This window comes from Bombus huntii, chromosome 7, assembly GCF_024542735.1.
Source record: "Bombus huntii isolate Logan2020A chromosome 7, iyBomHunt1.1, whole genome shotgun sequence".
NCBI classification, from domain to species: domain Eukaryota; kingdom Metazoa; phylum Arthropoda; class Insecta; order Hymenoptera; family Apidae; genus Bombus; species Bombus huntii.
In genome coordinates this window covers 15518102-15538134 of record NC_066244.1, presented here as the reverse complement: position 1 = coordinate 15538134, position 20033 = coordinate 15518102, and the positions used below count along the sequence as shown (strand labels likewise).

General features: G+C 34.0%; 1 protein-coding gene across 5 annotated transcripts in view; it reads left to right on the top strand.

Moving 5' to 3' along the window:
* LOC126867884 (mannosyl-oligosaccharide 1,2-alpha-mannosidase IA) overlaps nucleotides 1–20033 on the top strand; it is a 691228-nt gene that overhangs the window by 654541 nt on the left and 16654 nt on the right. For all 5 annotated transcript variants that reach the window (XM_050622935.1, XM_050622933.1, XM_050622932.1 and 2 more), the window contains one exon: nucleotides 16270–16449. In XM_050622935.1, the coding sequence (XP_050478892.1) occupies nucleotides 16270–16449 (180 nt within the window). The remainder of the gene's footprint in view (nucleotides 1–16269; nucleotides 16450–20033) is intronic.

The window sequence follows — 20033 nt, the reverse complement described above, 5'->3', positions numbered from 1 at the left end:
TATATTATTTTGTCGAACGACGTGCGATCCATTTTGTTATGTTGAGATAAACACAGCGACATTCCACAGACTTGGTTTCACGTTTATATGAAAGTGCATTTTTCTAAAAAACACGTTTACTAAAGAAAGACTCTTTTCAGACAACCTAATATATATCGTTGATTATTTAAACGATAGATCTGTTTGTTTTCGACAAAACTGGCCTTTGAATCTAATGTAATATGTTTTCGCAGTATTTTTTTTTTTTTTTTACAAAGCCATCTGAAAAGATGTGTTTTTACTGTAAATTATTAATCGGTGAATTCATCGCACAGATTTCTAATCTCATAAATATAATAATAGTTTCTTCAATTATAGATCTATTTTTTATCGTGTCGTTCATTTTAAAAATCATTTACATTGTATATAATAATAATAACGATCGTAATAATCGTTGTAGTGATAGTACATTTTTCGTTGAATGTTCTGTTCTTTAAAAAGTAAAAGAGGGTGGAAAGGAAGTAGAGTAGAAAGAGATAACTTGAGAGCCAAGTCTTAGGTTAAAGGAGGAAGTATAAAAACGCAAAAGAACTTGGAAAAATAAAAGGTAATATAGTGAGCCTGGTCGACGAACGAAAGCTTGACCATTAGAAACAGGATATAGGAAAATAAACTGAAAATATGTGGAGAAAATATAAAGGTGCAACCGTAGAGACTTAGCCAAGTTGTCAAATATGTATGAACACTAGGCTCATGCAAAATCGTGAGAAATGTAGATGAAAAATGCAGGGGGAAATTCGGAGAAGCATGTGTGAGAATATAAACGAGAAGAACGTGACCGTAGAAAAAATGTAATAATAGGATAATAGGGTATAATAAAAGAAATAAAGAATTTCATATTTTCCAGCTTTGAAGTACTAATTTTTAAAGCTACTTCAATTCCTTCAACATAAATTTTGTTACGCTAAAAAATATTCACGTAATAATGTATAATAAATACCATCGAATATTTTTTTGGAAACTAACTCGTTCATAGATTGCACAGAAATGTATTATTTACAATTCTCGATTACTTTCCTCTTACTGAATACTTTTGTTCTTTTTTTTTTTTTTTTGAATACTTTTTTTCGAAATCACTTCATTTATCCATTTCTCAGATATCTACAATATCATAATCGAGAACTACTTTTCTTTAGAGTGGAAATAGGTTTACAAATATTACAGTAAGAAACGATAAAGCGATTAATATTTTAGTGCGGTAATAAAGTTTGTGAAAAGAGATAACTAAGAATAAGATGTTATAGAAACAATTATAAAATGTTCAACATTTCGGTAGAATAATAAAATTCCACTGAAAAGAAATTACTAAGGATAAGATGACACAATGGGCACTCTTAGGGCAGCCGCTTTTCGAGATGTCGCCGGTTCTCCATCTTTGCAGAGACAAGAGCAGACCGTCTTTTCGTGTCGAGTGGCCGAGCTTGAAACTTTATTAAGAAGGTCGAATTTCTTCGAAAAAGAGCAAATGCTCGGTTATTACACCTAAATATATCTCTGCGAGCCGTGCTTCCGAGGATGCTTGCCCATTTTTTCCCGCTTTTTTTTTTTTTTGTTTTAATACACTATTATTGCCTCGTCGTTATTGCCACACGATGCAATATCAAGCCGCTCATATAACGCTATGCTACTTGCAGCCACTTTCACGATACAAAATTAATTCCATGTCAAATTTAAACTTTGGCCTTGTTCGTGTTTTATTCCGTCGACGTGCACACGACTCAGTTTCTCTTTCTCATACTTATGTATCCTATAAAATTCCAATACTTCGCTCGTAAGAATTAAATTCGAAAGAACGATACATATAAAATATTCAAACTGAATTTTGTAAAGCTTTTTTAATTAATCATATTTCTGTATAGAAGAAAGATTGAACGGTTCCTTGGAATAACATTTCGTAGCCATAATATTAAAAACAGGATACCAAAGTATAAATCGATTGAAAAAGAAATTACAAATAAAACGTTCACGAGATATGAGAGAAATAGAAATCTTCTAATCATCCTTCTTTCAGACAAACTTTTTAGTACTAGGAAAGCACGATTCGAAGATGTTAAAGATCTATCAAAAAAAAAAAAAAACAAACTTAACAAAGTCCTCGTATAGAAACCTGCAAGAGCATTTCATTTTAAACTTACGCGTGATCATTTCCAAATTTTTCCATCGCCGGTCGCTCTCATTCCTATCTCAAAATCCGAAGCGTTCATAGTTATGATCTCACGTCATCCAAATTGATTTTCACGGACTGTCGCGACATTTTTTCGCGCCGTGGATGTTCGTGAATCGTTAAGGGGCTGCTCACGTATCTCATAGTTAAGGTACCATTGGAGAGCGCGTTCCGTGGGTGCAATATTGGCCAGGGACCAATTTCGACTCGACTCACCACCTGATCCACCTCTCTAGTCGTAGTTCTTTTAAAGCAGCGCCTCGTCCATGGCCATCGACTTGATTTCTTCCACTATGCGTCCTTCGTTTCTTCCGTCCTCGAGTAGACGACGCGTCCTCGAGACAACGACGGTGCAATAATCATCGCCGTTCCATTTTACTATCCGTGAACCGAGACACGGTGTGGTCGTTCAACGAACGACCCTGAATAAACGGAGTAAGGAACTGCTGGAAAAATCTCGTGCAATGATACTCTTCCTACAACGAGATTTCTTCTTTCGGGAAATTAGGTGGACATGTTTGGGGACTGCAACTGAGAGCGTCGTTAACTTTGGGAACTACCGAAACTATCAAAATGAATTCTTTTGTTTCTTTTTTTGTTTTTGTTTTTAAGATTAATATTATAAGATCGTGTAGAAAAGGTGAAATTAATCTTGACTTTTATTGAGGTCAGAACTCGATTATGCCGAACTACTAGCGTTGAAAATACGAAAAGTAGATCTTTTTGCATGGAAGAATACTTTTGAGAAAAGCTTCGTCGTTTTACGGAAATTCGTTTCCTCCATTGCAAGAATTAACTTTAAACTCTCTTGTGACCGAATGGAAGAGAATTTTGAGAGAAAGAGGAAATCACATTGAGACATGATTAACTTCAAGCTAATTTGATATCGAATGCAGCATTGAAATTAAAACATCGTTTAAAATACAGACAATAAATCCTCGTACTTATAGCGATATATTATTTACCTAAAATTTCACTGTTTTACTAAATATCGTTTCCTCTATTACAAAACGATCTTCAGCTTTCTCTCGTGATGCTTCATAATCTTTGTGAATTGAAAAAGAAATAAAATAGCATGAAACGTGAGATTGTTCTTAGAATCAGATATGCTTCGGTGTCACGCGCGAATGAAAAATATCGTAGTTGGAGCAAGTTCGCGATGATGCACTTAGAAATGGCAGGAACAATGCGATAGCCCGGTTTGTGTGGTTTTAACGTCGTGCAGATCGCGTTGTAAGTCTTGCCGTAAGGAACAACCTCAAGCACATTGTTGTAAACTAAAACCGTTCCCGATCCCTTACATTCTCGTGAATACGAAGATTAAAAAATAGAGGACGCGATGATAACAGGATTACCTTTCCCTTTCTCTTCCTCCAGTCATTCTCATGCAAACCCGTTTATGGTCGCCTGTAGGCTACGGTTTTAGCTGAATATTCTCCGTTTTTCCCAAAGTAGTACGTGTCACGATACTTGACGTGTCTAAAATCTTGACAGCGATAGATTAAGAGGAACGATCGTCGAAATCTTTAATTTACGAAAGACGGAAGAATCTGAAGAAATAAAATCTTCTCGGCGAAAGAATGTCATTTCCCTGGACAATTATTTGAGAGTTTCAGTTTTGGTCGTAATTGCCATAGATAGGATAGAAAGAAGAATTTAGATCGCAAGTATTTTAGGGGAAAGCTTTATTGCAGAAAGCTTTGGTCGAAGAAAAATGTGGAATTCAAACATTAGATTAGCAAGCTTTATTCCTGAAAGCTTTAGAAGACGGATATGGTTCGAATTTGAATATTCAATTAAAAAGCTTTATTTGAATATCCAGTTAAAAAATTGTACTCTTGCAAACTTCGGTCAAAGAGAATGATTTTTATTTAATTATTCAATTTGAAACTTCACTCTTTAAAGCGCTGATGAAAGGGAAACATCTGTATTCGAATATTTCGTTTAAATGCTCTAACTATGGGCGGAAATCGGGGACAAAAATTTGTATTAAGACGTTCAATTAAAGAATCTTCATCTTTGGTAACTCTAATCAAGAAAAGTTGCGCATTCGAATATTCGCGAGATTAATATTTATATCGCAATAGTTTAGTTAATAAAATACCAATTAATTTAAAAAATATAAAAAATAAGAAACCATATCGAAAATGTGAATTCCTATAGATAAAAATTAATAGAATATTTCTCTTCGAACTCTTCAAGGCAGAAGAAACTTGAAATTCGTATAACATAATCATCGATATTAATTAAACGATTCGTCCTTTGGTCAAACTAAGAGCAAGTCGTGGAGAAAAGAACAAATGGAAAGAAAATAACACGAAACAGTTTGATTGGTATACGATATCAGGTTTCCAATCGACATAACACGTTTGGAATGTATTAATTGGAATGGAAGGAAGAGATTTAAAAGAGCTCTGCAGCACGAATTTATGAGAGAAGTTATTTTTTAATTTAATTCACGCCGCTCGCTCGCTCCCTGGTCGAAGGTTTCGAACGAATGGTAATCAAAATAATTGAAAAGTTACCCGTCGATCTATATTATTGCATTTTAATTGCCAAATGGAATACCATGAAAGGATACAAAGCTTTGTGCACGTACATTAGCCTCTATGGCGACTTTACGATGGCAATATTTCGAACCAGAGTTTCATTAAATTTATTATTTAATTATATCCTACATTGTGGTAATTAAAATTAAAAGCTATAGTTAGATTCATAATTGTATTACGTATAATGTAACTGAAGAACTTCGCTACCTACTATAATAGAGATGATCTCCTTCAAATATTTGTAAATTTAAATATACAGGCAATCCTTGGATAACACGATACTTGTACGATGTAATAAACTGACGATATCATTATTGTATCGACACATAAGTGGTTTACGAAAGTATTTCGATATTTACTATAGAAATCTTTTATGTATTAGGTTGTCCGAAAAGTTTCTTTCGTTTCGTAAGGTGATAATAGATGAGCAACAATTTCTATTTTATATCATTTTATTGAATTAGGTATGATCCATTTCGTTTATTTCTATTATTATGTTCGTGCATACTTCAATAAACTAATATAAAACAAAAAACATTGTGCGTCTATTATTTTCTTATAAAACGAAAGAAACTTTTCGGACAACCTAATACATATTGTATAAGAAAAACATTTTTCCAATACGATCACGATAGTGGAGTCTCGCTATAGTGTTAATAAAATTTGAAGATATTTAATACAGCATACATTATAGAAGATTTCTGTAGACATTCTCAAGTGAGTCACTGTGCTTATCAGTGTCATTAAGTTTTGAAATATATATAAAGGCTTAAATATTAGAAAAATATGAATTAAATTGAAATCTCGATTTAAAATATTCTTCAAGATATTACTAATGTTACTAATTTGACATAAAATGCTTACTAACTTCAGACAAACTTCGACTACAAGATGATTACTAAGACTAACCATAGTTTTGTTATAATATTTAGAAAAAGATGCATATGTAGATCTTCGCGTGTTACTCCGTGTTAGGCTCAATTATTAATTATTAGTTATTACTTGCGTTTGACTTATCTAAAGGAAATCGGACGTTGGATTTGATCGATACGTTATATCGTCGATTAATGCGCTTGATTTCCTGTTATTCCGTTTCTTTCTTCGTCGATAGATATGGCCGGTTTGCAGGAAACATTTCACGCTCCGTCGAAGAGAACTTTTAATTAAAATGTCAGATTCCGCGATGACTCGATGACAATCGGGATCTTTATTCGACCGGTCAGGTGAAAACGATATCTCGATAATCTGTCTCGATGCCTGTCCGTAAACTTTCCGTGTTACAAAAGCGATTTCATTCCGTTGGAAAATATCGAGAAACTTTCAGCTTTATAATATCTCTCCCTTACGTTTATATTCCTTTCCTTTGTTTGTTTCTCTTAAATATACGGGAAATTCTAGAATCATATACTGTTAATTAGTTCGACGTTATATACGGCATAGTAGAAACCATACAAATGTGATGATAACGTTCCATCTATTATCCTATAACGTTGCCAGTAGCTGAGGTTCGTGTATACGTAGACTCATCTGTAAATGTTTATTTTAAAAGAGAGAAATAGCGTAATGTTTGAAAAAGACATAATTTTACCTCGTTCATTTCCTTAATGCGATTGAGCATTTTACTTTTGTTCGTTAAAATAATTCGATATACTGAGAAACATCGTAATTTGTAGAAAAATGTTACGAAAAAAGCGAAGTATCGAAGAACCATGAAAATTGGAGGATTACGAAATTGATTTCTTGGTTGAATGTTAATTGAAGCAAAAAGAAAAGGGAAAAGGAGAAGGCTGAAAAGAATTCAGAAACTTGTACAACACAGGCAATACCAAGAAATCATTCTCACCGACACAGAAGTAATCTATAAAGGATCATTCTACAATCAATCAAGAAGACAGCAAAGAAATTCATTTCTCCGTACCATTAATTATTAACCTCCTCCCCCTTAACGAACGTCGTAAATCAAATGCAATGCGCTCGATCAGACAAAAGAGGAACGGCTGATATCATAAAATCTCCTTCGATAAAACAAGACTTTCTTGTACGTACGTGACACGAAGAAATCAAAGGAAAAGGAACAGAAAGCGAGAAAAGTGAAAAATCTCTAGCGAGAAATAAAAATTTGGTGACTATGCAGTTTAGCAACTTCTCCCAATTTCGACTATCTTATCGCTGTCCTTTTTCGATGAGCAAAATTTCTTTAATTTCACGTATTCTCGGATCGATTCGCTTTATTCAAAATTGATCGAGAAGGTGATAAGTCAGGTGATAATTTTTTAAACGATGCGAGTAATTTTTGAACGATAAAAATTTCCTTTATTCAATCGCAATCCTTCAGAAATCCTAAAATATTACAATGAATCGATCTGAAACAATATCGTATATTTACTTATTTTCACAAACGCCCCATCAGTGACAAAATAACAATTTTAAAAGAAGATTCCAGTCAAATAGTCAAAATTGAGAAAAGTCGATAAAATAGAACCACCTAAAATTTGAAAATGAGAAAGTAACATGGAAAAAAAATAGCAGATTCGAAGGAGAATTTCTGAAGGATAAAAATCGGGTTAAAGGCCACAATCTATGCTGTATACACATATACGTATGAAGAAGAGATGTGCTTTCTTTTAACAGAGTATAAGCTTAATAAGAACGTTGCACTATTAGATCCTGAGTAAACGGGTTAATCCGACACACCTGTCGAACCGGAAAACATAGCAACGTGCAGCAACATCCGATAGACAGGCTACGTCGAATCCTTTTAACTTAACGACCTCATAAACCAGCCGTCCGCTTGTTACCGTATCGAGCCTCCACTTTTTTTCTCTCTTCATCCTCTTCTTCGTTCCTTCTCTTTTTACCATCATTTTTCTCCTTCTATTTTTATATCTTCGTAGAGCGTGTAACGGTTGATTACCGAAGGCTCCTGAATCAGAGTTACTTAACGCTAACAACGTTATAGTAATATAATTATTAAAGATACGCTAATATGATTAATTCCTGTAATTATTACTAAATCTCCGGAGCCTGGGTTAATACGCGTCAAAGGTGTAGAATGATTCTTTGGTTTAACATTAGTTAGCCACGGTAGTCATCGTTGATGCATGTTTCCAAAATTTTTAGAGCGATTAAAATAAGATACGTTTCATGGACTTAAACGATTGTTAACAGCGCGAGTGACACGGTTAACATTGTCGGAGCAAAAATTGCGATAAAAAATACGATATATTTCCCAAAGATTAAATGTTATGGTGTTAGTATAATTTCAATCTATTACGGGACAAAATATGTGAAATTCACCGGTGGCAGTTAAACCGTGTTAAAAAGTAATTGTATTTTCGTTAATGCGAGAAAATAGGAGAAAGAAGAACATTATTAAACATCTTTTTTCCTTATTTGTATTTAATAAGCACGTTTTGTATTAAAAATAATGTCACCTAAAGTCAAAGGATTAAATAGTTGCAACCAACGATGGAACTGAGCTGACATTTATTAAAAGTTCATGTAAGTACACATCAATCTAAGAGAACAGAAGAAAGGGAAAGATTACAAAATATTTTACATTCTTGTTATTCGTTATTCATATTTGACGAACACGTTTTACGTTAAAAATAAGGTTAGTCACGCAGGATTAAATAATTATGAACGACAACATCGTTCGTTGGTAACGAACATGCAAGCGTCCTGTCGACGTAAAATAATTGTTATATTATGATGGACATGAATTGTATAGTATGTGGCTCCGCTTTCAATAGCTAACATACGAGTTCTCGATTATTGAGATCCAATTTCTGACGTTAGAGACATTACAGAATGAAATTGAATTCTCCCAGTTGCCTGGCAGTTGAGTAACGCGAATTTTAGCACAGTACATTCGCCAAACGATGGCTCGTTATCAAGCATTATGCCTGTAAAATCTATTTCCGCGGAGGCTGAACTATTTACTTCACATATATCGTTATAAACTAAAACATTTAATAATAATAATATATGTAATAATAACGAATTCAATGATAAATAATATTAAAAATCAATATTCAATTAATACGTTAATTCAGAATGTGCAAGAATTATATCGTTTATTCAACTATGCAAATTGAAGCAGATTAATGAACAACATAATTTTACATGAAATGAAACGCGAATTACAGTAGATGCGGCATAATTTTACATGAAATACTGTGTACATCTATCATTCTTCCACTTCGACGCAAATTCATCGGAAAATATAACCAACTTCAGTTATATACGTTATGAAAGAATGTTAAAATTAATAATAGCAAACTTCAACAAGTTACGATCCTGCCTCGAATAGTTGCAAAATGAATGTTACGCAACGTGAAACGAAAGGGATGTTAAAGTTGATAACTACGAAATTTAACGACTCTCAAATTATCGAAAGAAAATATTTTACACAGGACTTTCAATTTTTCTGCTTTCCCACATCTTTGAATCTTTCCATAGTTTCATAACGTCTCTTTCATTTCATATCAATTGTGACAAAAATACACCAATCCCGAAAAGGTAGTACAATCTCGTACAAAACATAAAATAGAAGAAACGTTAGAATTAATAATAACGAAATAAAATAAGAGGGATGTCAGAATTAATAATAATAAAATGTAGTAACTCGTGAATTATTAAGATCAACAATTTTACTTAATTACCTAATTATCTAATTACACGCCCCGTTTCTTCAATTCTTCCCATTTATCGATCCAAATTTCTCACTGTCACGATTTTGAACCTTTGACACGATGAATAACGAATCGTTATTTCTATCGTACTATTCTCTCTACTAGAAAAGTTCTTTAAAAAAAAAAAACCTTCCAAAGAAGATTATTACCGATAATAACGAGAGCGATAAGGAGAAGATCGTTTGTAGGCGCGTCGATTTGTTGGAAAACGCGTATATCACGGAATTGAATGTTCCGATTACTGGAATCATCGTCGAGACTTATATGTAACCTGTTACGAAAGCGATTACGTCTTTCTCCTTGATACCACACCTCTGTCTACAACATCTCGCGTATTAGGATAAACTGCTGCGATTACGACAGGTGGAGCCGGTCGTATTTTGCAATTTTCCTGTCGGGTGCAAGACCGCGCCGAGATGCAGCAAATTACAGCCAACGCTATTTATGACCATCGTACGCACATTTTGTTGCATCACGCCACTTCAGACACCTCGGACTGAACCGATACGCGAAGAAACACCAGTGACTCTCATATCTATCGATACTTTTCGTTTGTCTTAAATAATTTATACGTCAAAAATATTTTACGTCATTTGTTCATACGTTGTTAGTACGAAGAAATAGAATAAATGCTGGGAGAAGAGTGAAGGAGGGGAATGCGAGCTCCGTGGCGACAAAAACACGCGGAAATTTAGGGTACGTGACAAAGAGAGTATAGAGAATGAGAAAAGGAGAAAGATAGTCGAAGAAAGAGGAAAAGATTGGGCCGTAGACTGGGCGAGGAAATTGGAAGAGAAGAAAGAGGAAAGAGCGAAGAGAGAACGGGTCTCTAGTTAAGTGGGTAAATTAGGCAATTAGGTAAAGATTTATGCATTAGATAACAGATAACAGGCGTACGTAATAGTTAATGACTAATTAGATAGACGACAGATAGTAGATAGGTAATGGTAAAACAAGGGTAAAATAAGGTTGTACGTGCGAATGGATGGACGAGCGTGTAAATGATTAAATGAGAATACAAGACAATAGGGGCAATAATTGTAAATCGAGTTCTTTTATGCCTGGGAGACTGGAAGTAAACCATGCTACTACTACTACTGCATTAAAAATATTTTATATAATATATTTACACGTAAAAGATGTCTTATATAATTTATTCGTTTCATCTGTTTCTTCTTTTTTAATTTTTAGTATTTCAGATGCAACTTCGACTTGGAAGATTGTTATTATTTGTTTGTACAGTTAAACAAGTGTTTGAAGATTCGTTAGTCTAGTTTGTGAATGGGTGATTAAAATATGTTTCCAGTGAAATTCTGTTGTGGAATATCTATGAATAATCGGTCAGTTTGTTCGTATATTTGGATAAATCAACAGGTTTTTCGCTTTGAGAATATTTTATATTTGATTTTCATTAAAAGCCAAATTATTGGATCAGTTCTATCGAGAATAATCCTGTTCGATCAATTTCTGAAGTTTTAAACGCTAATTACGTATTCTAATATTAAAATTAAAAGATCTAGAAAACATGGGATCGATGAGTTTATCCGATACACGTCAACTTTACCAAAGATAATTATTTGGATATTCTCTATGAAAGATTAAATTTCAATCATCGATTCTAATATTAAAATTGAAAAGTTTTCAAAAAGTGGAATTGATGAGTTCGACCTATATATGGTAGATCGATTCCATCAAGAGTAATCGCTCGATTAATCTTTGAAAAATACTAGTCATATACATATACTGTAGAAAATAGAAATACATCAGTAGAAAAATTACAAAATTTGAATAAAGTTAATAATGTCAATAATATTAATAATAATATAATAAAGTTAATAATGTCGATAAATTTCACTTATAATAAATATCTGATTTCTGAAAATTGAAATGCTAATTATATATTCTTCAAGATCCTGAAATTAAGAAATTTTCAGAAAGCGAAGTTGATGCGTCAGTTCTATACGTTACTGATAAGTTCCCCTAATTCACTTCCAGCTACACGTGAACAGTGATGGAAATCAGTGTTAAATATGTGGTTGAACTATCGTAAAGAAAAACAGCTTCCAGAGCTTTTATCGCGACGTCAAGTCATAAACGTCAATTAACCGTGATTCTTTCTGTTGAAGAAGAGAAGGTAGCAACAGTCTACATAAGCGCGAAGCATTATTATCCCCTCATCTGTTTCCGATGCTATCTTCATGTTCTTGTTAATTAACACCTATGCGGCCGCTGATTGTAGCCTCTGGCAGCTCCAAGAACGTATTCATGCGAAGATCTATCGAGAACGCCAACAAAAACCTGAAGAACCGTTTATACGTTTATGCATACTCGCATTTTTTGTCATGTTACTCAATTTTACAAAGCATTCTTCTTCTTTGATAATAAACTATGAAAACTACTAAATATATTAAAAATAATAGTATAATATTTAATATCTTTTGATAAAATGATTGTTTCATATTAATGTAAATATACATTTTATACGTTTTCATAAATTTATCATAATCTATACAATTTATATAAGTTACGGTAAGTTTATAAAAATATTGGAGGATGAACAATTTATATAATACACGAACAAGTTTACTAATTCATAGTAGTAAGTAGATTCAGTCGATAGGATTTTAACTAGTCAGACACTGGTCAAGAATTTTATTTGCATTCTGTCCCTAAGTTTCCTTTCGTTCTGTCGGAAAGTTCTAAAAATAACGTGGAACCTACCATTTGAAAAAAGAAATAATAGTACGATCCTCGTTCCCCAAGCTACAGTTTCACCCTTCTCGTGTTGTTCTTAACAGTAATTTTCAAATTCCTAAGTTTTAAAAATTAGTTCAACTTTCGAAAATTCTATGCTCTAAAATACATGCTATTGTTTCTGTACAATTATTACCTTAAGAGAATATATAATTACAAAAGACTGTACTTTAAAATACTTGAACAAATATAGCCGGAAATAAGCGAAATAAAGGAAGAGAGGCTACAATTTTCCAAGGCGTTGAGCAACGAGATCAATCTGGAAAACGGAAAGAGAGTTCCAAAGGAGAACGTAGAGCAAAACGGCTGCAGACAGTTGGTAGCTGTGAATAACTTCATAACTCTCTCTAAACTAATAATAATCTTAGCTCATTAAACACAAGCTGGAAACTTAATCGCCGAATTTCCGCCGCCCCGCAAATGTCTGTCCTCGCAATGCACAAAGCCGGATGCGCAAGTTTGCTGGAAACTTTAAATCTCACGTGTTTATCGTATCCTCGGTGTATTCGCCAACCCATCGGAATTAAGTTTTCTATGGTAAAATAATGTATCGAGCAAACACGCGTTATAAACTTACTAACTTGATTGTACTACGTTGCGTTCGAAGTTGTCTATGACTTGTACGAAATTAATTAATTAATTAATTAATTTGTTTTACGAAAACACAGTCTCATTTATAATTTCGAAATGTTATTGAAAAAAGTGTACAACGCAACGTGTATATACATTGCTAGATCGAGTTAATATTTAATAATATTTATCGATTTCGGTCACATTATCGTCGAAGAAAATTTTTACTTCGAAGGTCTTCTAAGGTTGAAAATTAAAAATGATAAAGACGATAATATCTTTAAAGACGATAATTATTTTTTTAATATACTTTATATGCAGTTATGTTGCTTTAATATATTTATTATCGACGAAAGTTTCGCGTTCGAAAATAGTTTTCGACACTTTTTAAAATGTTTCTGAATTGCGTCACGTACGAAGCAAGATTGACAGTATTTCTGAAGAAATTGAATGTAAAAGTTTCAACGAGACAAAATAGAAATTAGCTTCCTAAGATCGTAAGCGACGGTGATTCCGTCATTCGAAAGGCGTAAATTCGTTGTAAATTCGACACGAAGGTGTTAATTTGTATTAATTAGAAGTTAGTTGTAAAGAAAAACAATTCGGTGTAGTCCAAATTGAGATGCTTCATGTAGCCTCGGTCTTCTGCAGCCTGCGTCGCAGACGTGTTTCGCATAATGATCGAACGAGTCGCGTGCATTCTAACTAATTCGCAATTCCTTCGGTCCATTCTAGTTTCTTTGTGAATTCCCAAATATTTCTGTTAAAAAACTAATCAAATATGTTATATTTCATATTCATTTGCTCGATATATAAATTATTCTAAGAGATCTTTTTTCTAATTTTATAATGTTCAATTTGTATATCGTATATATTAATGTACACTTACTTCCAGTAGATATAACCAGAATACCGGAATTGCCTATTCTTTGCGTCAAAGAAAGAAAGAATAACGCTAAATCAAATCTTACGTCTGTCTTCAATCCATTATAAAACCGTACATTACTTTCCACAGTTTTATAATGCATTTACGATTTTATAATGGTTTTATAATTGTCGATCTATTGCAAAACTATGATAACTTTCACTCGATAGTTGCTTCTTATGCCAAATGAAATATTATATTTTCTTTTGTAAAATAGGACATAAATATAACTAGAAATATGTAAGAAATGTGGCTGCCTTTTTATCGCTGCAATCTCCTGGATTGTCGAAAGAATTTATATTAATTTAAAAATTTCTTTCTTTCGTTCGCCACTGTATCTACTGGCTACATTAATACAAGGTGTATCCTATACGTGTAACGATAAATCATTGTCTCGAGATATTCGATCAGCTATAGAAACTCGTCTCTTTGACGAGACCATTTCCACGCATAATGATTATTTACATCGAAGAGACGGTGGACGAGGAGAAGAAAAGCGAAAAGAAAAAGGAAAATGAGAATGGTACTTAACTAAAGAGCGTCTGGAAAAGTAATTGCAAGGCTCGCAATTGCCAGGGTGAGTGGCGGACAGAGCGAAGACAAATTATCGAGTATTCGCTGTAATTAAACTTAATACTTCAGCGTTAAGTATGCTATTAACGACGTTGCGTTGCCGCAAAGGCGCAGTAGCATAATCCCTGCGAGCTTCTCGTACGTTCCACGCACGTAATACAGTCCGCATGGTTTCTCATCAACCTCGCGATAAGCTTCATAAATTTTTTCCCAGCTGAAAACACCGGCCCAGTCTTCTGCAGCAACGTCTGTTTTAACTGACAACAAATTACGCTAGAACAATTCCGCTGAATGCTAAAACGTTCTCGTAGTCTTGCAAATCTTTTTTCAGCTTTTGCAAACGGTAATTAAAATTTTTATGCAGTTGTTCCCCTAACTGGAGCATGTGTGTGTTATCGTTTATGAGAGGCTGAATATGTTACATCATTTTTAAGCAAAGAATAGGATAGTTGTTCTGTTGTCGCGCGAAAGCAATAGATCGTACGTTTAAATTGTTTACAAAGAAACTTACCAATGTTGTATTATCATAGTCACGATGCGATATGTGTTAAATTTAATACGTTATTAGATATTCTATTATGATTAAAATGTAAATTAAGTAATATAATTAAATACATGCTAATACGTAGGTTTCAATTATTACTGTTGGAATTTAATACGTTAGTAAATATTCTGTTTTAATTAAAATGAAAGTTAAGTAGTATAATTAAATACACTGCGATATATAGGTTTTAGATATTACGGTAGTTTATCTATCAGTTAAAAAAGTGTTTTAAGAACTTACAAGTTCTTGGAAATTCAAGGATTTTCCAAGATGAAGATGATAAAATCCAATATATATTTTTATTCTATATATCATATTTTATTTATATAATATATTGTGTGTCATGTATTAATCTCCCTTGAAATGGATCTCTATCAAGATCTAAATTATTTTTATCCGTGATTTTATTTAGCGAATATTAGTGTGATAAAGAAAATTATGTTTTTTAGTATCTTTTTATAATTTCATTCGATGGAATAAATCATTCGTATTTTTAGCAATGAAATCGTGAGAAGCTAAGCAGATTTACGTTTCGTTATTTAAAGACCCAAGCGAGAAAGCCACGCGTATGGTGTTGTGTACAACCCCATTAGTAAGGAAATGGCTAAATACGACGTGAAATGTAAGCAACATGAGTTAATGGAAACAAGCAAAGGGAAAATATACAAAGCAGAAGGAAACAGTCTGATTTCACAAATCCATGTTGTATGAAACCATAGCTGAACACCAGGACTCAGGTGTGCAAACCAACTCGGATTTTCCCCTCCTTTTCTAATACTTCCAGTACTATTTCAATTTTGTTTGAAACCAAGAAATATAGAACTATTACTATAAAACTTCAATCTCCTTCTGTATTTAGCCACCGACGTGAAATAACACACTTGTATTTACAAACTGTAATTTATTGTCTCGTGCAAACATATAAAAGTGCAATACTTATAACAATATCTTGACATTACTTTGATAATCGATCTTCGAAATTGTAACACGATTGCACAGAATCATATTGTAACAAGTGAGAATTCTTGGATCACACCTTCAGTCACTCGCATGGCTAACAATTTTCTCGAATTTTCTCTGAACTCTTCTTCTTCAAACTGATCTCTAAAATCGCAATTTCGATCAGCGTTACGTTGTTTTAAACCTAGAAACAGTGACTTTAAAATTGTGGAATTTACTCCTTACGCGAACTCTTACAACAGCCTACGGGCAATAAAATCTTAAAATCGTAAACTCGAGTTAATCGCAAATTAATCTAAATTAGTCTTGAAGCGAGCGAAATCGGAGAAAACCACAAACGCTGAAATCGAAGCTGCAAAAACGAACAAAATCAAACCTGCCCGCTCGCCGCTACACTTTCATATCTGGCAGCCGGCCAGTCGAATTAGCCTCTTTTCCCTTTGCAGCAACGTTAGACTTGCATTAATGAAACCGTATTCTTGTTCTTTTTTTTCCAGAACTCGGAAATATCCCTCTTCGAGACGAACATTCGTTTCATGGGAAGTCTGCTGGCGTGTTACGCTCTCACCGGGGACGTGATGTTCCGGGATAAGGCGGCTCAGCTCGGCGAACGGATGTTGCCCGCTTTCCAAACGGAAACCGGAATTCCTCATTCCCTCATCAATCTCCATACCGGGGTAAGTTCGGGGATTTCGCGGTTACGACGTCGGCCACGGTGCTGACAACGGCATGTTTTAATGTTAATTATTTCTGACGTGACCGTAGTGGCGAAATTTACGCCTCCCCTGAAATATTCACCGGGGCCAGAAACGAAGGATTAACGACGCCGATTGCCGGTGAAACGTATCGCGGGAAATTTCGCGGGACGGAAACCTGCTGCCGTCAGAACTCTTCAGAGCTCGGAACGTACAGGGAGACGCCTTTTACAGTGATTCCCTTTTGGCGCTTTCGCGTTGCTTGAACTTTGTGTGATTAATGTTGGTGGGATTAGGAGTTTCGCGGGAATTGCGAACTAGGGAAACGCCGAGGTAAATGTTAGGTTCGGTTCGCCAAGTGCTGGTGGTCGAAGTTGAAAGGAGCGTGTGGAGAATGGGAGAGGGGCAAGTTGGCAAGTCGCGAACCAGAGAATTTGGATGGTGGCAAGTGAGAAAGCAGAAATGGAAAATTGGATGTTTGGAATTGGAAATTGACAATTCGAAGCGCGGATACGAATCTTTTGCTGTTAGAAAAGTGAAAAGCGACAATTGAAAGTTGAAGATTCGAGGTTGAGCATTGTTATTCGAATGGTGGAAGTTAAAAATTGAAAGTCGAAAGTTAATCGGTCATTGGATATTTAAAAGCGAGAAAGTAGCAGTAGAAAAGTGGAAATTGGTCATTGGAAGATCGTGTGGAAGAAACTGACGATCGAAAATAGATTCAATTTTGAATTTGAGCTGAAATCTAAAGGGTCAACTTTAAATACTGTGTTAACTTTATCAACTATGAGTTGAAAGTTAAGACTAAAATATTGAAATTTCAAAATCAAAAAGTCACAGTTAAAATTTAAAAATTTGTAAAAAATTAACGAGTGAGATACTGAGAGCCACCAATTAAATATTCCAATTAATAAGTCAGTAGTAATTGTCAATGAACCATTAATAGTCAAACATGAATAACCTTTGCTTAATTAATAATTAGAAATGCAAACTCTTACGCTCAAAATTTAACCAAACTTGCCTACATCTGTTAAACTCTCTTTCCTCTCAAAAAATTTCGCCGAAGAAGAACGCAAATCTCACACTGTACAATCAGATAATAAGAAGAAAGGAAAGATGTGGCACTTACATTTCAATAAATTCGTTTTTCTTTGTTTCATGAATAATCATATATGTCCGCGACAACGAAAAAGAGTCGGAAATATCTTTAGCAAAGGCGGTAACTTCTTGATAGTTTTTTCACGCGCATTAGAAACGAGAAAAAAGTACATTCGTTGGTTTAAATGAAACGATTTCAGCAAGTCACGTTCGCCAAAGTGACGAGCCAGAATTAATATGCAAATTCTTAATTGGACGAATAATGGAGCCGCATTATTCCGGTGTTCCATCACTTTGTTCATTTCATTATATTCTTCCAACTTTTTTCCTTACTTTGGTCGTCTTTCTACTTTGGACTTCCTCTTATCATTCTTATATTAGGTTGATCTATATGAATCATCGTTTCCTTAAAATTTAAATTTGGCGCGCTAGCACTGTACATTAAATTTTATCTTATCATGAATTATTATCGAACGCGTCAGAGGAGAAAAAATATGCTGTAAATTATGTATCATATTGGTAATATATTATACATATATTGTACATTATAAAAATGGATGTAATATTAAACATTGTGAAGATTTTATAAAAATGTTAAAACTCCATACGAATTTTTGATTTCATATGAGTTTAAACTTCATATAAGAAAATCACAGGATTATCCTAATTCTCTGGATCTCTTAGGCATTGAATATGCATGATTTATAGAAATTTTCGTCATCTTTAATGTTGGTTTATAATTGATTGCGTATTTAAATTTAGAAAATATATCACGAAAATTCCTGAAAACGTACGCTCAGCATTTGGAGAAGATGAAAGTCAGTGTCTGTTCAGTCCAGATAATTTTTTAATTTATAAATTATTTTATAAACGTATGTAAAATACAAAAAAGCTTAGGAAAATTCACAATATCGTCACTTTACGAACATCGTCGTAAATTATTTCTGTAATATTATTTTTTCCCCGAATCTTCAATTTCATATTTCACTATTTCTCCTTGTTTTTTCCAAAACTAGGATTTTCGTCCCACGTTCGGCGTGGCAGTTCAAAGTTTTGACTTTGAAAATCTATTTGTTTTATCTTTAACCTGTAATATTCTAGCTTCACCGGAGTCTTTCCCTCTACGCCCATTTTCGTTGCCCTTCGATCCAATTTTTCCGCACCGAGCGACACGAATACCGGTCCCGACGGCTTTTTCCCATTTTCCCTATGGAGTGCTGTAACACCGTGAAAACCATGGCTCGCGAATTCGGCTGGGAAACTTCGTCACCCTGAATGAAAATCCGGCTGAAACTGTTTTGTTTCACACGACACGAAAAGTGCACTAAATAAATGTCGAAATTAAATTCGATCTCTTCTATACCAAGCTACCGAAAAATTTCAATCAAGAAAACTATTTCTTTTTTGTTTTTTTTTTTTTTTTGTGAAAATCTAATTTAAGGATGTATCGAGTATGCGTTAAATATACGAGTTTATTTCATTGTTAGCTCTTTTTATCTTAAAAAAATGAATCATTTTGATTGGTTCTTTTTATTCCAAAAAAAAAGAATGATTTTCTATAGTACACCAAAGAAAAATTTACGTAATTACAATAGTATTACAAATTATCTCTCTGTAACACCATGAGTTGGAATTTGTATATCCATAACTGTCGATGTTCTTAACATTTTGTTTTACTCGCTTCATCACTATGCCGTTACATCTTATTAGCATACCATTATTCTCGCACAAAACAATCTTCAACACTTATTTTCTATAACACCTGTCAATAACAATTACTAGTTTCTATTCTACAAATATCCACAATTTCTATAGCACATATTTCTAACAAACATCAATCTCTAGATCTCAAACTAAAATATCAGACTATGATTAATCACAACTCTTTTCACTCATACAATCAAATTCAAATTCGAATCACTGATAATTCTGCTGTCTCGTAATCGAGCAAAACGCACTTAACAATCGTCAATTTCTACATTCCAAATTAAAGTTACAAGACTGAACCAATTGCAAATCAGTTGCCTTATAATCGAACAAAATTCTGAACGGTTAAGTCTAACAAAAGAGTGTAAAACCAACGATACCTTAAAATCACAATAATTCTATCCTATCAGACAACACCGAGATAGAAAGCAGAGTTTCACCGTTAGATTTCCCGGTTGATTTTTCGCGAGGCAATCAGCGATCGTTTCTTTCCATATTCCGACGACCTGCCACTGAAAATTCGATTAAATTTCGCACCGGTAACCGAACGTTTTCATTATTACGGTGGCTGGTGGTAATTTCCGTGGCGTAGGTTAATATTTATCTTCGCTGGCGAATAGAACGAAGCGTGTTCGTTTCGCGAAGCTTTGCAACCATCTCTATAAACACGGCCGGTGGCCGTCTTTGTTATTTCGTTTAATTGGATCCGTTTGATTCGATCGCGGCCGACTTTCGTCGCTGATTCCGCCTATCTTGCAGAA